Source organism: Pseudophryne corroboree, chromosome 8 (assembly GCF_028390025.1).
Source record: "Pseudophryne corroboree isolate aPseCor3 chromosome 8, aPseCor3.hap2, whole genome shotgun sequence".
Taxonomy (NCBI): Eukaryota; Metazoa; Chordata; class Amphibia; order Anura; family Myobatrachidae; genus Pseudophryne; species Pseudophryne corroboree.
Window position 1 is genome coordinate 63558678 of NC_086451.1, and position 18468 is coordinate 63577145.

The following is an 18468-nucleotide window of genomic DNA, read 5'->3' on the forward strand; positions in this document are numbered from 1 at the left end:
TTCTTGAACTAGCCAAAGCAGTAGTCTTCTGCGCCCTATAATAGAGCTTCGTTAGGCTCCATTGGCCTGCATATTGAAAACTCCCTCCCAATAGCTAGTTCTGCCATATGTAACGTCAACTCTTACATCTGCCTTCGCCTCCAAAAAGTAAAAGCCAATTGATCGATTTTAATTTTGCAAGTGATGTTAGTAAGGTGAAGCCAAAAGGTGATCCAGATCAAGGATCCTATGCAGGGTATTGGGTTGTCAAGAATGTTTCTCTATCGTCCTAAGTGGATGCTGGGGTTCCTGAAAGGACCATGGGGAATAGCGGCTCCGCAGGAGACAGGGCACAAAAAGTAAAGCTTTTACAGGTCAGGTGGTGTGCACTGGCTCCTCCCCCTATGACCCTCCTCCAGACTCCAGTTAGATTTTTGTGCCCGGCCGAGAAGGGTGCAATTCTAGGTGGCTCTCATAAAGAGCTGCTTAGAGAAGTTTAGCTTAGGTTTTTTATTTTACAGTGATTCCTGCTGGCAACAGGATCACTGCAACGAGGGACAGAGGGGAGAAGAAGTGAACTCACCTGCGTGCAGGATGGATTGGCTTCTTGGCTACTGGACATGAAGCTCCAGAGGGACGATCACAGGTACAGCCTGGATGGTCACCGGAGCCTCGCCGCCGGCCCCCTCGCAGATGCTGAAGCAAGAAGAGGTCCAGAATCGGCGGCTGAAGACTCCTGCAGTCTTCTAAAGGTAGCGCACAGCACTGCAGCTGTGCGCCATTTTCCTCTCAGCACACTTCACACGGCAGTCACTGAGGGTGCAGGGCGCTGGGGGGGGGCGCCCTGGGAGGCAAATGTAAACCTATATAAGGCTAAAAATACCTCACATATAGCCCCCAGAGGCTATATGGAGATATTTAACCCCTGCCTAAATACAATAAATAGCGGGAGACGAGCCCGCCGAAAAAGGGGCGGGGCCTATCTCCTCAGCACACAGCGCCATTTTCTCTCACAGAAAGGCTGGAGAGAAGGCTCCCAGGCTCTCCCCTGCACTGCACTACAGAAACAGGGTTTAAACAGAGAGGGGGGGCACTAAATTGGCGATATAAATATATTAAAGATGCTATAAGGGAGAAACACTTATATAAGGTTGTCCCTATGTAATTATAGCGTTTTTTTGGTGTGTGCTGGCAAACTCTCCCTCTGTCTCTCCAAAGGGCTAGTGGGGTCCTGTCCTCTGTCAGAGCATTCCCGGTGTGTGTGCTGTGTGTCGGTACGTGTGTGTCGACATGTATGAGGACGATGTTGGAGGAGGCGGAGCAATTGCCTATGATGGTGATGTCACTCTCTAGGGAGTCGACACCGGTATGGATGGCTTATTTAGGGAATTACGTGAGAATGTCAACACGCTGCAAGGTCGGTTGACGACATGAGACGGCCGACAAACAATTAGTACCGGTCCAGGCGTCTCAGAAACACCGTCAGGGGTTTTTAATAACGCCCATTTACCTCAGTCGGTCGACACAGACACAGACACCGACACTGAATCCAGTGTCGACGGTGAATAAACAAACGTATTCCTTATTAGGGCCACACGTTAAGGGCAATGAAGGAGGTGTTACATATTTCTGATACTACAAGTACCACAAAAAAGGGTATTATGTGGGAGTGAAAAAACTACCTGTAGTTTTTCCTGAATCAGATAAAATAAAATAAAGTGTGTGATGATGCGTGGGTTTACCCCGATAGCAAATATTGGCGTTATACCCTTTCCCGCCAGAAGTTAGGGCGCGTTGGGAATGAATAAGGCGCTCACACGCTTATCAAGTGGCGTTACCGTCTCCAGATACGGCCGCCCTCAAGGAGCCAGCTGATAGGCAGCTGGAAAAATATCCTAAAAAGTATATACACACATAAGGTGGTTATACTGCGACCAGCGATCGCCATCAGCCTGGAGATGCAGTGCTGGGTTGGCTTGGTCGGTTTCCCTGACTGAAAATATTTGATTGATATAGAGCATTTAATAGGATGCATTATATATTTATGTATGCGAGATGCACAGAGGGATATGTGCACTCTGGCATCAAAATAAGTGCGTGATCCATATCTCCCAGAAGATGTCATGGACACGACAGTGGTCAGGTGATACATATCCCATACGACACATGGAAGTATGGCCGTATAAAGGGAAAGAGTTATTTGGGGTCGGTCCAACGGACCTGGGGGTCTCGGCAACAGCTGGAAATCCAACCTTTTTACCCCAAGTTACATCTCAGCAGAAACAGACACCGTCTTTTCAGCCTCAATCCTTCCGTTCCCATGAGGGCAAGCGGGCAAAAGGCCAGTCATATCTGCCCAGACAGAGGAAAGGGAAGTAGACTGCAGCAGACAGCTCCTTCCCAGGAAAGGAAGCCTTCCACCGCGTCTGCCAAGTCCCCAGCATGACGCTGGGGCCGTGTAAGCGGACTCAGGTTAGGTGGGGGTGTAGTCTCAAGAGTCTCAACGCGCAGTGGGATCACTCGCAAGTTGACCCCTGGATCGTACTAGTATTATCCCAGGGGTACAGATTGGAGAGTCGAGACATCTTTTCCTCGCAGGTTCCTGAAGTCTGCGTTACCAACGGCTCCCTCCAACAGGGAGGCAGTATTGGGAAAAATTCACAAGCTGTATTTCCAGCAGGTGATAATCAAAGTACCCCTCCTACAACAAGGAAAAGGGTATTAGTCTTCCACACTATATGGTGGTACTGAAGCCAGACGGCTTGGTGAGACATAGTCTAAATCTGAAATCTTTGAACACTTACATAAAGGTTCAAATCAAGATGGAGTCACTCAGAGCAGTGATAGCGAACCGGAAAGAAGGGGACTATATGGTGTCCCTGGACATCAAGGATTACCTCCATGTCCAAATTTGCCCTTCTCAACAAGGGTACATCGGGTTCGTGATACAGAACTGTCAATATCAGTTTCAAAAGTTGCCGTTGAATTATCCACGGCACCCCGGGCCTTTACCAAGGTAATGGCCGAAAAGATGACTCTCTTCAAAGAAAAGGGCATCTTAATTATCCCTTACTTGGACGATATCCTGAAAGGGGCAAGTTCCAGAGAACAGTTGGAGGTCGGAAAAGAACTATCTAAAGTAGTTCTACGATAGCACGAGTGGATTCTAAATATTCCAAAAATCGCAGCTGTTTTTTCCGATGATACGTCTGCTGTTCCCAGGAATGATTCTGGGCATAGTCCAGAAAAAGGTATTTCTCCTGGAGGGGAAAGCCAGGGAGTTATCCGACCTAGTCAGAAACCTCCTAAAACCAGGCCAAGTATCAGTGCATTAATGCACAGGAGGCCTGGGAAAAATGGTGGCTTCTTACGAAGCGATTCCATTCGGCAGATCTCACGCAAAACATTTTCAGGGAGATTTGCTGGACGAATGGTCCGGATCGCATCTTCAGATGCATCAGCGGATAACCCTGTCTCCAAGGACAAGGGTATCTCTTCTGTGGTGGTTGCAGGAGGCTCATCTACTGGAGGGCCGCAGATTCGGCATACAGGATTGGATCCTGGTGACCACGGACGCCAGCCTGAGAGGCTGGGGAGCAGTCACACAGGGAAGAAACTTCCAGGGAGTGTGGACGAGCCTGGAAAAGTCTCTTCACATAAACATTCTGGAACTAAGAGCAATCTACAATGCTCTAAACCAGGCGGAACCTCTGCTTCAAGGAAGACCGGTGTTGATCCAGTCGGACAACATCACGGCAGTCGCCCATGTAAACAGACAGGGCGGCACAAGAAGCAGGAGTGCAATGGCAGAAGCTGCCAGGATCCTTCGCTGGGCGGAGAATCACGTGTTAGCAGTATTCATCCCGGGCGTGGACAACTGGGAAGCAGACTTCCTCAGCAGACACGATCTTCACCCGGGAGAGTGGGGACTTCATTCAGAAGTTTTCCTCATGATAATAAACCGTTGGGAAAAACCAATGGTGGACATGATGGCGTCTCGCCTCAACAAAAAACTGGACAGGTATTGCGCCAGGTCAAGAGATCCGCAGGCAATAGCTGTGGATGCGCTGGTAACACCTTGGGTGTACCAGTCGGTATATGTGTTTCCTCCTCTGCCTCTCATACCAAAGGTATTGAGGATTATACGGCAAAGAGGAGTAAGAACGATACTAGTGGCTCCGGATTGGCCAAGAAGGACTTGGTACCCGGAACTTCAAGAGATGGTCACGGACGATCCGTGGCCTCTACCTCTGAGAAGGGACCTGCCTCAGCAGGGTCCTTGTCTTTTTCAAGACTTACCGCGGCTGCGTTGACGGCATGGCGGTTGAACGCCAGATTCTAAAAGAAAAAGGCATTCCTGAAGAAGTCATTCCTACCTTGATTAAGGCAAGGAAAGAAGTCACCGCAAAGCATTATCACCGCATTTGGCGGAAATATGTGGCATGGTGCGAGGGTCGGAATGCTCCGACGGAGGAATTTCAACTGGGTCGTTTCCTACATTTCCTGCAATCAGGATTGTCTATGGGTCTCAAATTGGGATCTATTAAGGTTCAAATTTCGGCCCTGTCTATATTCTTCCAAAAAGAATTGGCCTCAGTTCCTGAGGTCCAGACTTTTGTCAAAGGAGTACTGCATATACAGCCTCCTGTGGTGCCTCCGGTGGCACCGTGGGATCTAAATGTAGTTTTAGATTTCCTCAAATCCCATTGGTTTGAACCACTTAAGAAGGTGGATTTGAAATATCTCACATGGAAAGTGACTATGTTACTGGCCCTGGCTTCGGCCAGGAGAGTATCAGAACTGGCGGCTTTATCTTATAAAAGTCCTTATTTAATTTTCCATTCAGATAGGGCAGAGCTGCGGACGCGTCCGCATTTTCTCCCGAAGGTGGTGTCAGCGTTTCACCTGAACCAGCCTATTGTAGTGCCTGCGGCTACAAACGACTTGGAAGACTCCAAGTTGTTGGACGTTGTCAGAGCTTTAAAGATATACATTTCAAGGACGGCTGGAGTCAGAAAATCTGACTCGCTGTTTATACTGTATGCACCCAACAAGTTGGGTGCACCTGCTTCTAAGCAGTCGATTGCTCGTTGGATTTGTAACACGATTCAACTTGCACATTCTGTGGCAGGCCTACCACAGCCTAATTCTGTTAAGGCCCATTCCACAAGGAAGGTGGGCTCATCCTGGGCGGCTGCCCGAGGGGTCTCGGCATTACAACTCTGCCGAGCAGCTACGTGGTCAGGGGAGAACACGTTTGTAAAATTTTACAAATTTGATACCCTGGCAAAAGAGGACCTGGAGTTCTCTCATTCGGTGCTGCAGAGTCATCCGCACTCTCCCGCCCGTTTGGGAGCTTTGGTATAATCCCCATGGTCCTTTCAGGAACCCCAGCATCCACTTAGGACGATAGAGAAAATAAGAATTTACTTACCGATAATTCTATTTCTCGGAGTCCGTAGTGGATGCTGGGCGCCCATCCCAAGTGCGGATTATCTGCAAGACTTGTACATAGTTATTGTTAACTATTTCGGGTTATTTTGTTTAGGGAGCCATCTTTCAGAGGCTCCTCTGTTATCATACTGTTAACTGGGTTTAGATCACAAGTTGTACGGTGTGATTGGTGTGGCTGGTATGAGTCTTACCCGGGATTCAAAATCCTCCCTTATTGTGTACGCTCGTCCGGGCACAGTACCTAACTGGAGTCTGGAGGAGGGTCATAGGGGGAGGAGCCAGTGCACACCACCTGACCTGTAAAAGCTTTACTTTTTGTGCCCTGTCTCCTGCGGAGCCGCTATTCCCCATGGTCCTTTCAGGAACCCCAGCATCCACTACGGACTCCGAGAAATAGAATTATCGGTAAGTAAATTCTTATTTTTTTTGGGTTTTGTTTTTGCCTGAAATTCTAAGGGGTCTATTTATTACGCTTTGGATGGAGATAAAGTGGACGGAGATAAAGTCCCAACCAATCCGCTCCTAACTGTTATTTTTCAAACACAGCCTGTGATATGACAGTTAGGAGCTGATTGGCTGGTACTTTATCTCCATCCAAGACCACTAACTCTTATCTATTAGGTGGTGACCGTTCTATTTATTGATGGCGTTCTGTCATTGCTGATTTGACCCTTTTAAAATACTTTCCAGTTTTAGATTCATTTATACTCTGGTATAGTCGTTGCCCGCTCCCACAGGCTATTTTTCCATTTTTGTGATGGAAGTTGTTGTTGTAGTCTGAACTTGTTCCTTAAATAAAATAGAGCTTACATTGAAATATATGTTTGTTGCTTCCACTCCCTTTACCCCTCCTATCACCGTTTTTAAGATTCTTAAAGCAAAACAGTTACTCGTATTAATATAAAAAAAAAATCTTTTTAAATTTAAGGCTTCATCCTACCCCGGTATACAATCAGTTTGCAGAGAATTAATATCTATTAGAAGAGGCTTCTATTTCTTTTCTGCAGAAAATTCAGATTCTTAAAGGCTAAAATATTAGACATATTTTTCACACACTGATTTTTGTATTAACTCACTCCAAAAAAAAGGAAGCAAATTTTTTGAAAATTCTAGAATGTTAGCCGAGTGAACACAGAATATTTGCATGTCTTATCTTCTAGAATATTCCGGTAGATTCCCACATGCACGCATGATCTTCAGAATTAGGGCCTATATGGAAAAAAAAACTACATTATTTTTTTTAATTAAGCAACCCCAAAATACTGTACCCTAAAATTTGTTCAAATATCCATAGAAACTTTTCTATTTTATTGTTTTGTACAATCTGTTGACACAAATTAAGAATTGTGTTGCTTGTGACCAGTCAGTGATTCCTGTAAGTGACAATAGTGCACAAATCCTCCATTTCTAAGAAGGGCAGCCCAATTTGTGATTCTCGCTTTTGACATGGTACGGAAATCTTAAGTGAAACAGAAAAAAGTGCATTTAAAAAATTCCACCAACGAATGAATTTGATCTAATGTGTGAACGCTGCTGCCCTATACCACTTGTCCAGCTCCTGACCTTGAGGCTGCGCGAGGCCGAGCAGCAACGCCAACAGGAGATTGAGCGTGTCCGGCAAGAGGAAGGCCGTGAGAGGATGCGCAGGTTGTGTGTTCTGCAGCAAGAAGCTCTGCAGCTCATCCAGAAAATCCAGATGGACTACAAACTTCAAGAGACGTTGCGTGTGGACCTCTCCACTTACAGCCAGCGGGGGAACCAGATATGTGGAATTTTATCCAATGTTGTTCGCTCCAGTAGCGAGGTAAAATGGTTTTCCCTATTTAAGTCTACTAAAAGTGTTGCACAACCTGAAATAAGTTGCCTATCACTGGCCGCACGCACAGAGACATTGGCTGGCTTAACCAACATTGCCACATAAGTGGCATCAGAATGACCCATCTGAAATTGGCTGCTTTTGGACATGCCTTAAAGTGTGGTACAGCAGATATCGATGGTTCTACAACCTGGAAGCCAAGGTCTCCTTGCGTCCGGCCAGCAACTGTCTCCCGTGTGCTCTAGCTGATCAGTCTAAGGGGTGCCTAGAACTGTCCAGTTTATTAATCGATCGTAAAATCATTTTGGAGTGCGGTCAAAGGGGCAGGGTCTTCTCTTGTGTAGCTGGTTTCATAGGACTTGCTAATAACATTCATAAGAAGTTCATATCCCTTCATAGCGATATTTGGTGTTGGTGTTTGCGTTTTGCTCTTTGGTTATAAGCTGTCCTGCGATCGGCTACTTTCTGTTATTGGAGTGCCCTTCAGTGGGATGCCGGAGAGGACTCTGTGTACAGTTACAATGGTTCCTCACGTTTCAGGTATTGTCAAAATGACTCGCTCCAGAGTCATGTATATTTTTATGATCAGTAAAGGTGCCCACACTGCTTCAATTGCCAGCTTAGGCTGCATAGGTGCATCTCCCAGATTTGGCAACAAGCACATGTGGCAGAATCTGAGACATTGCTCCGCCATCCAGCTGCAACATTGTGGGCACACGCGGCACCGTTAATGCACTTGGACGATGATCTCGACGCCGCACCAGATTTGCCACCTGTCCTGAGTGAGTAGCTCTCAAACCGATCTTCTTTTGGACCCTTACTTTGTTGTGTTTTGTGGCCAAGTAGCTCTAGAACCGCATAGCTGGCAGTCACAATCGCAGCTGAAATTAGATTTTGGAAACCTTTTAAGAGGTGGATCCCAGGGGCTTTGTGGGAGATCTTAACTTGTACAGTCACTGTAGAAATACATTGTCTGTTCCTGGCGGCATCAGTTATTTCATTGGTTTCTTTACCCAGGTTTTCAGCATAGAACATTCCATAGCCCTATTTAATGTTTAGCTATACACGGTACTTGTGTTTGCTATAGTATGTGATGTACCTTTTAATCTGTAATAGTATTTAGCTGTGTTATGCTTGACCGGCAGCGGAATCCCGGTGCGGGAGGGGAGAGCGCAACAAGCCCTTGCTGGCTCGATGGCGACACAGGTTCTATTCCCACTCTCTGGTTGTCGTGGGAATGGTCCCTGTTGGTCGGCATTGTGAGAGAGCGGGATGTAGGGGAAGGTTATGTGATGGTTTGTCTGTCTCTCCTGACCGCTGGTCACATTAATACATCCCATGGTATTTACCTTCTTATTTGTCCTGATTCGCAGTGAGCCTGCTCGTTTAATTCTTAATTTGTTGCATTACTCCCCAGTAGAATGTTATTTTGAGATCCTACTAGCTTTACAGAAGACTGGGGGAGATTTATGAAATCTTGGAGAGAGATAAAGTACCGACCAATCCGCTCCTGACTTTTTTCAAACAGTCTGTTAAATGTCGCTTAGAAGCTGATTGGTTGGTACTTTATCTTTCTCCAAGCTTTGACTGATCTCCCCTTGAATGTGGCTCGTTGAAAACTATTGAGCTGATCGGATATCTGTGTTCCCATCAGAGAGGTTTCCCCACCCAGGATGATGTGAGCGTTGGAGAGCGATCCGTCCAGGAGATACGCGCGTTGGTCTCTACAATGGAGACTGAGGTGGCTGCCGCTGAGGAGCGACGGAAAGCTGAAGCAGAAGCTGCCAGTAAGAAGCAGAAAGAAGCAGAACAGCAGCAGCAAGCAAAGGCTCTGGCCCCTGTCCCAGCTCAAGCCAGCACGCAGCCACAGACGGAAGGTAAATTGCTCTATCTGCATCCCCCTCCCCAGTAGATTTTCCCTGCTAAACCCTTTCCTTACCTGTTAGTCAAGCAGCCAGAGTTCTGATTTCAGGGCTGCTGGAGGCCCTGACTGCGGCCGGAAGGATAGAGGCTGCCGGCATGGAGAGGGAGAGCACCCAGCATAGCGTCTCAGACCAAAGTTGCAGGAGCTGCAAGTGTGGCTGGCGTCTGCAACTGTGTGGGTCCCAGAATCCAGAAGCCGCCGAGGAAGCCAACCAGAATGCCAGTTGCAGGCTCGGGTCAGCGGCGGCCTGACCCACTGTTGAACAGCACTGCATGCAGGTGGCTGGCTGGCTGACAGCTGAAGTGCCAGGAGCGGGGGTCCAGCAGCAGCTGCAGATTGAAGCTGGAGCCCAGGACCTGCTGCTTAATAGCAGGCAACAGACGCTAAGACCACCCAGCAGGTGACCTGACCTGCTGCTCAGTGGCACTGCTGCAGAGTCTAGAGCCAGTGGCATTTGAGGCATAGGCTGGTGAGTCGGAGCGCAGAACAGATAGCGGATATTATTCCCCGGCAAGGGTGTTCCCGGAGGACCGTTAGGGACACAGCAGGGAGAGTAGTACCTGCAATCTGGTACGTTCTCTGAATTATACACAAAGAACTGCAGGGAGACATAGTTGCTGGCCATTAGAACACCTCGGCATGACCCGGTTTCATCACTCTGGGGGCATATCTAGCACCCAGGAGACTTGTGTGGCTGCAATGCCGGCTCCTACACCTTCACAGGAGCAGAATGCTGCACGTAATGTTACCGTGCAGCATCTGGCTCCTATCGCTGAGGAGGAACTGACATTTTGGGGATGCCTGGGTGTGGCCCACAGCCCCACTCCCCCCCCCCCCCCCCAAAAGTGATGTCACTGCTACCAGGTTACTAGAGGAAGGAAATGTTGTTTGTGCAGGAGCTCCTTCTAAATGACTGAGGTGCAGGTTCCTGTGCTGTGTGTGAGGGAACCCTCCATCCATTTGTGATTGCAGAGGTCACCACCAGCTTCCGCGCTTTCTTTAGCTGTTTTTGTGCAGACTTTTCTTATTCATCCACTAGGGGGCACACTAGCATTACGCTGGGTATAGGATGGCTGGGTGCTAGGCAGGCACCAAAGGGGTTACTTTAAAATACCCAGCAGGCCTTGCCTCCCTGTCATCTATAACCCGGGCCCGCCAGTTTCTCTAACGTCCTAGAGGATGCTGGGGACTCCGTAAGGACCATGGGGGAGAGACGGGCTCCGCAGGAGACATGGGCACTTTAAGAAAGAATTTAGTTCCTGGTGTGCACTGGCTCCTCCCTCTCTGCCCCTCCTCCAGACCTCAGTTTGATTCTGTGCCCAGAGGAGCTGGGTGCTTTTCAGTGAGCTCTCCTTCGTTTGCTGAGAGAAAGTATTTTGTTAGGTTTTTTTATTTTCAGGGAGCTCTGCTGGCAACAGACTCCCTGCATCGTGGGATTGAGGGGAGAGAAGCAGCCCTACTCACTGAAGCTAGGTCCTGCTTCTTAGGCTACTGGACACCATTAGCTCCAGAGGGATCGGTACGCAGGATCTCACCCTCGCCGTCCGTCCCAGAGCCGCGCCGCCGTCCCCCTCGCAGAGCCGGAAAACTGAAGCCGGGTGAGTATGAGAAGCAAGAAGATTTCACAGGCGGCAGAAGACTTTGTGATCTTCACTGGAGGTAACTCACAGCACTGCAGCTGTGCGCCATTGCTCCACACACCTACACATACTCCGGTCACTGTTAGGGTGCAGGGGGGGGGCGCCCTGGGCAGCATTTGGGACCTCATTCTGGCAAATAAACACACATATATACAGCTGGGCACTGTATATATGTAGGAGCCCCCGCCAAAGAAATAAAATTTAAGCGGGACAGAAGCCCGCCGCCGAGGGGGCGGAGCTTCTCCCTCAGCACTCACCAGCGCCATATTTTTTCTCCACAGCACACTGAGAGGAAGCTCCCCAGGCTCTCCCCTGCTGATACACGGTAGAAGAGGGTTGAAAAGAGAGGGGGGGGGCACATAATTAGGCGCAAAAAAGTATATTAACAGCAGCTACTGGGTTAACATTAAGTTACTGTGTTATTCCTGTGTTATATAGCGCTGGGGTGTGTGCTGGCATACTCTCTCTCTGTCTCTCCAAAGGGCCTCGTGGGGGAAATGTCTTCAGAAAGGACATTCCCTGTGTGTGTGTGTGTGTGGTGTGTCGGTACGCTTGAGTCGACATGTCTGATGTGGAAGGCTATGTGGTAGAGGAGCGGGAGCAAATGAATGTGGTGTCTCCGCCGATGGCGCCGACACCTGATTGGATGGATATGTGGAAGGTTTTAAATGATAATGTTAATTCTTTGCATAAAAGATTAGACCAGGCTTTTGCATTGGGACAGTCAGGGTCTCAACCCGTGCCTGATCCTATGTCGCAGGGACCGTCGGGGTCTCATAAGCGCCCACTATCCCAAATTGTTGACACAGATACCGACATGGATTCTGACTCCAGTGTCGATTACGATGATGCAAAGTTACAGCCAAAGTTGGCTAAATCACTCCGATATATGATTATAGCAATTAAGGAGGTTTTGTACATCACAGAGGAAACCCCTGTCCCTGACACAAGGGTTTATATGTATAAGGGAAAGAAACCTGAGGTAACTTTTCCCCCCTCACACGAACTGAATGAGTTATGTGAAAAAGCTTGAGAATCTCCAGATAAAAAACTGCAGATTTCCAAACGGATTCTTACGGCGTATCCTTTCCCGCCAACGGACAGGTTACGATGGGAATCCTCCCCTAGGGTGGACAAAGCTTTAACTCGCTTATCCAAAAAGGTAGCCCTGCCGTCCCAGGATACGGCTACCCTCAAGGATGCTGCTGATCGCAAACAGGAGGGTACCCTGAAGTCCATTTATACACATTCAGGTACCTTGCTCAGACCGGCAATCGCATCGGCCTGGGTCTGTAGTGCAGTAGCGGCATGGACTGATACCTTATCAGAGTAGTTTGATACCCTAGATAGGGATACTGTTTTATTGACCCTGGGGCATATTAAAGACGCTGTCCTTTATATGAGAGATGCTCAAAGAGACATTAGTCTGCTGGGTTCTAGAATAAACGCTATGTCGATTTCTTCCAGAAGGTTCCTGTGGACTCGGCAATGGACAGGTGATGCCGACTCAAAACGGCATATGGAGGTTTTACCTTACAGGGGTGAGGAATTGTTCGGTGAAGGTCTCTCGGACCTGGTCTCCACAGCTACGGCTGGAAAGTCAAATTTTTTGCCTTATGTTCCCTCACAGCCTAAGAGAGCACCGCATTATCAAATGCAGTCCTTTCGTTCACAAAGAAACAAGAAAGTCCGAGGTGCGTCCTTTCTTGCCAGAGGGAGGGGCAGAGGAAAAAAGCTGCACAATACAGCTAGTTCCCAGGAACAGAAGTCCTCCCCGGCCTCTGCAAAATCCACCGCATGACGCTGGGGCTCCACTGGCGGAGTCGGGGCCAGTGGGGGCGCATCTTCGGAATTTCAGCCACATGTGAGTTCACTCCCAGGTGGATCCCTGGGCAATAGAAATTGTGTCTCAGGGTTACAAGCTGGAATTCGAAGAGGTGCCTCCTCGCCGGTTTTTTAAATCGGCCCTACCGTCCTCCCCCCCCCCTAGAGAGGGAGATAGTGTTAAATGCAATACAGAAATTGTATCTTCAGCAGGTGGTGGTCGAGGTTCCCCTCCTTCAACAGGGAAGGGGGTATTATTCGACCATGTTTGTGGTTCCGAAACCGGACGGTTCGGTAAGACCCATATTGAATTTAACATCTCTGAACCTATACTTGAAGAGGTTCAAGATGGAATCGCTAAGAGCGGTCATCGCCAGCCTGGAAGGGGGGGATTTTATGGTGTCACTGGACATAAAGGATGCGTACCTTCATGTCCCCATTTATCCACCTCATCAAGCGTACCTAAGATTTGCGGTACAGGACTGTCATTACCAATTTCAGATGTTGCCGTTTGGTCTCTCAACGGCTCCGAGGATTTTCACCAAGGTAATGGCGGAAATGATGGTGCTCCTGCGCAAGCAGGGTGTCACAATTATCCCGTACTTGGACGATCTCCTCATAAAAGCGAGATCAAGAGAGCAGTTGCTGAACAGCGTATCTTTCACTGAAAGTGTTACAATAACACGGCTGGATTCTCAATATCCCAAAGTCGCAGTTGGTTCCTACGACTCGTCTGCCCTTCTTGGGCATGATTCTGGACACGACCCAGAAAAGGGTTTATCTTCCGATAGAAAAACCCCAGGAACTTATGACTCTGGTCAGGAACCTTTTGAAAACAAGACAGGTGTCCGTGCATCATTGCACTCGAGTCCTGGGAAAGATGGTGGCCTCATACAAGGCCATTCCCTTTGGCAGGTTCCATGCGAGGACTTTCCAATGGGATCTGTTGGACAAGTGGTCCGGATCACATCTACAGATGCATCGGTTGATCACCCTGTCCCACAGGGCCAGGGTGTCACTCCTGTGGTGGCTGCAGAGTGCTCACTTTCTCGAGGGCCGCAGATTCGGCATTCAGGATTGGATCCTGGTGACCACGGACGCAAGCCTCCGCGGTTGGGGAGCAGTCACACAGGGAAGAAATTTCCAGGGTCTTTGGTCAAGTCAAGAGACTTGTTTGCACATCCACATCCTGAAACTAAGGGCCATATACAACGCCCTACGTCAAGCGGAGGCCTTACTTCGCGACCAACCAGTTCTGATCCAGTCAGACAACATCACCGCAGTGGCTCATGTAAACCGCCAAGGCGGCACAAGGAGCAGAGCGGCAATGGCGGAAGCCACCAGGATTCTTCGCTGGGCGGAGAATCATGTAAGTGCACTGTCAGCAGTGTTCATTCCGGGAGTGGACATCTGGGAAGCAGACTTCCTCAGCAGACACGACCTACACCCGGGAGAGTGGGGACTTCATCCAGAAGTCTTCGCACAGATTGTGAGTCGGTGGGAACTGCCACAGATAGACATGATGGCGTCCCGCCTCAACAAAAAGCTGCAGAGGTATTGCGCCAGGTACAGAGACCCTCAGGCAGTAGCGGTAGACACCCTCGTGACACAGTGGGTGTTCCGGTCCGTCTATGTATTTCCTCCTCTTCCTCTCATACCAAAGGTGTTGATAATAGTAAGAAGAAAAGGAGTGAGAACAATCCTCGTTGTTCCAGATTGGCCACGACGGACCTGGTATCCAGATCTTCAGGAAATGCTCACGGAAGATCCGTGGCCTCTTCCTCTAAGGCAGGACCTGTTGCAACAGGGTCCCTGTCTGTTCCAAGACTTACCGCGGCTGCGTTTGACGGCATGGCGGTTGAATGCCGGATCCTAGCGGAAAAAGGTATTCCGGTTGAGGTTATCCCTACGCTGATAAAGGCTAGGAAGGAAGTAACAGCAAAACATTATCACCGTATATGGCGAAGATATGTTTCTTTGTGTGAGGCCAGGAATACTCCTACGGAAGAATTCCATCTGGGCCGTTTCCTTCACTTCCTACAAACTGGAGTGGATTTGGGCCTTAAATTAGGCTCCCTTAAGGTCCAGATTTCGGCCCTATCCATTTTCTTTCAAAAAGAATTGGCTTCTCTCCCAGAAGTTCAGACCTTTGTTAAGGGAGTACTGCATATTCAGCCTCCGTTTGTGCCTCCGGTGGCGCCTTGGGACCTTAATGTGGTCTTGGGCTTCCTAAAGTCACACTGGTTTGAACCACTGAAAACGGTTCCGGTATGAATGGTCGACCATGTTATGGTCGACAGTCATTAGGTCGACCACTATTTGTCGACATGGACACATGGTCGACACATGAAAAGGTCGACATGGGTTTTTTTTTTACTTTTTTTGGTGTCGTTTTTTGCGTAAAGTGACTGGGAACCCCGATTAGTGCACCGCGTCCCCTCGCATGGCTCGCTTCGCTCGCCATGCTTCGGGCATGGTGCCTTCGCTTCGCTCGGCACAGATTACCGTTCCAATCGTAGTCCACGTGGATCATAAAGTATGGAAAAGTTCCCCAAAGGTATAAAAAAAAGTTAAAAAAACTCATGTCTACCTTTTCATGTGTCGACCTTTCATGTGTCGACCATGTGTCCATGTCGACCATGTCAATGTCGAGCAATAGTGGTCTACCTAATGACTGTCGACCATAACATGGTCGACCATGTGAACGGATACCACTGAAAACGGTGGAGTTGAAATATCTCACTTGGAAGGTGGTCATGTTATTAGCCCTGGCTTCGGCTAGGCGAGTGTCGGAATTAGCGGCTTTATCACATAAAAGCCCCTATCTGGTTTTCCATATGGATAGAGCGGAATTGCGTACACGTCCTCAGTTCCTGCCAAAAGTGGTTTCATCCTTTCATATGAACCAACCTATTGTGGTGCCTGTGGCTACACGGGACTTAGAGAATTCCGAGTCCCTTGATGTGGTCAGGGCTTTGAAAATTTATGTAGCCAGGACGGCTGGAGTCAGAAAAACAGAAGCACTGTTTGTTCTGTATGCAGCCAACAAGCTTGGCGGCCCTGCTTCAAAGCAGACTCTTGCTCGCTGGATCTGTAACACGATTCAGCACGCGCATTCTACGGCAGGATTGCAGTTACCGAAGTCGATCAAGGCCCATTCCACTAGGAAAGTGGGCTCTTCTTGGGCGGCTGCCCGAGGGGTCTCGGCACTACAGCTGTGTCGAGCTGCTACTTGGTCGGGTACAAACACCTTTGCAAAATTCTATAAGTTTGATACCCTGGCTGAGGAGGACCTCATGTTTGCTCAATCGGTGCTGCAGAGTCATCCGCACTCTCCCGCCCGTTTGGGAGCTTTGGCATAATTCCCATGGTCCTTACGGAGTCCCCAGCATCCTCTAGGACGTTAGAGAAAATAAGATTTTACTTACTGGTAAATCTATTTCTCGTAGTCCGTAGTGGATGCTGGGCGCCCGTCCCAAGTGCGGACTTCTTCTGCAATACTTGTATATAGTTATTGCTTCAATAAGGGTTACGTTATTGTTGCATCGGGCGTGAACTGATGCTATGTTATTGTCATACTGTTTACTGGATTGTTATCACAAGTTATACGGTGTGATTGGTGTGGCTGGTATGAATCTTGCTCTTGGATTAACAAAAATCCTTTCCTTGTACTGTCCATCTCCTCTGGGCACAGTTCTCTAATTGAGGTCTGGAGGAGGGGCAGAGAGGGAGGAGCCAGTGCACACCAGGAACTAAATTATTTCTTTAAAGTGCCCATGTCTCCTGCGGAGCCCGTCTCTCCCCATGGTCCTTACGGAGTCCCCAGCATCCTCTACGGACTACGAGAAATAGATTTACCGGTAAGTAAAATCTTATTTTTTCTCTTTGGTGCCAAGGCAGGAGCAGGCACCTTTAGTTAGGAGGGCTGTTTTTACTGCCCAAGTTACTTTATTTTATTTTTTATAAACGTTACCAACTTACTGCTTTTGTGCAGACTGTGTCATTTTCTCCTTCTTGTGATATTGCTAAAATACTCTAGGCAACATGATGGACAGGAGGCCATCTGAAGTGAATTAATCCCTTTGTACGGCACTCTTTTAAAATTCAAAATTGGTAACTAATATAATTAAAACTTAACTTTTAATAATTGCTCTAAAATGACAACGGTGTGTATATATAGACCATTGGCCCTCATTCCGAGTTGTTCGCTCGTTATTTTTCCTCGCATTGGTGCGATTAGTCGCAAACTGCGCATGCGCAACGTTCGCAGTGCGCCTGCGCCAAGTAAATTTGCTAAAAAGTTTGGTATTTTACTCACGGCTTAACGGAGAAATTTCTTTGTTCTGTTGATCGGAGTGTGATTGACAGGAAGTGGGTGTTTCTGGGCGGAAACTGGCCGTTTTATGGGTGTGTGCGAAAAAACGCAGCCGTTTCTGGGAAAAACGCGGGAGTGTCTGAAGAAACGGGGGAGTGTCTGGGCGAACGCTGGGTGTGTTTGTGACGTCAAACCTGGAACAAAACTGACTGAACTGATCGCAGTGGCAGAGTAAGTCTCGAGCTACTCAGAAACTGCAAAGAAATTTCTATTCGCAATTCTGCTAATCTTGCATTCGCAATTCTGCCATGCTAAGATTCACTCCCAGTAGGCGGCGGCTTAGCGTGTGCAATGCTGCTAAAAGCAGCTAGTGAGCGAACAACTCGGAATGAGGGCCATTGTTAAATATATAAAATAGTCTCCCTTACAAAAGGAAATAGTGTTATACAATGGGGTATATGCAATTCACGGCGAATCGCGGCAATTTTTCGCCGTTTTTTAATTCGACTTAATTCGACAGGTGAATTCCGGAAGGTGGCTGCCGGAATTCACCATATTCAATGAAAAACGGATTCGCCAGAACCGCGGGCGAAAATCGGACGATTTGGCGGATTTTGCCGCGATTTTAAAAAACGGGGAAAAACGGGAAAAACCCGGAAAAAAAAATGGCGTGGGGTCCCCCCTCCAAAGCATAACCAGCCTCGGGCTCTTCGAGCTGGTCCTGGTTCTAAAAATGCGGGGAAAAATTGGGCAGGGATCCCCCGTATTTTTAAAACCAGCACCGGGCTCTGCGCCTGGTGCTGGTGCCAAAAATACGGGGGACAAAGAGTAGGGGTCCCCCGTATTTTTAACACCAGCATCGGGCTCCACTAGCTGGACAGATAATGCCACAGCCGGGGGTCACTTTTATACAGTGCCCTGCGGCCGTGGCATCAAATATCCAACTAGTCACCCCTGGCCGGGGTACCCTGGGGGAGTAGGGACCCCTTCAATCAAGGGGTCCCCCCCCCAGCCACCCAAGGGCCAGGGGTGAAGCCCGAGGCTGTCCCCCCCCATCCAATGGGCTGCGGATGGGGGGGCTGATGGCCTTTTGTGATAATGAAAAGAATATTGTTTTTTCCAGCAGTACTACAAGTCCCAGCAAGCCTCCCCCGCAAGCTGGTACTTGGAGAACCACAAGTACCAGCATGCGGGAGAAAAACGGGCCCGCTGGTACCTGTAGTACTACTGGAAAAAAAATACCCAAATAAAAACGGTACACAGACACCTTGATAGTAAAACTTTATTACACACTACCGACACACACATACTTACCTATGTTGACACGCCGACTGCCACGGTCTCCGACGATCCGAGGGTACCTGTGAAAAAATTATACTCACCTTCCAGCGTCCAGAGGTACATCCACGTCCAGAGTATAATCCACGTACTTGTTAAAAAAACAAACCGCAAATACCCGCTCCATACCGGACTGAAAGGGGTCCCATGCTGACACATCAGACCCCTTTCTCCCGAT

At 48.5% G+C, this 18468-nt stretch overlaps 1 protein-coding gene across 1 annotated transcript in view; it reads left to right on the forward strand.

Moving 5' to 3' along the window:
* GLE1 (GLE1 RNA export mediator) overlaps positions 1 to 18468 on the forward strand; it is a 105514-nt gene that overhangs the window by 48546 nt on the left and 38500 nt on the right. Inside the window, exons 6-7 of the mRNA XM_063936515.1 lie at positions 6989 to 7237; positions 8904 to 9126. Coding sequence (XP_063792585.1) covers positions 6989 to 7237; positions 8904 to 9126 — 472 coding nt within the window. The remainder of the gene's footprint in view (positions 1 to 6988; positions 7238 to 8903; positions 9127 to 18468) is intronic.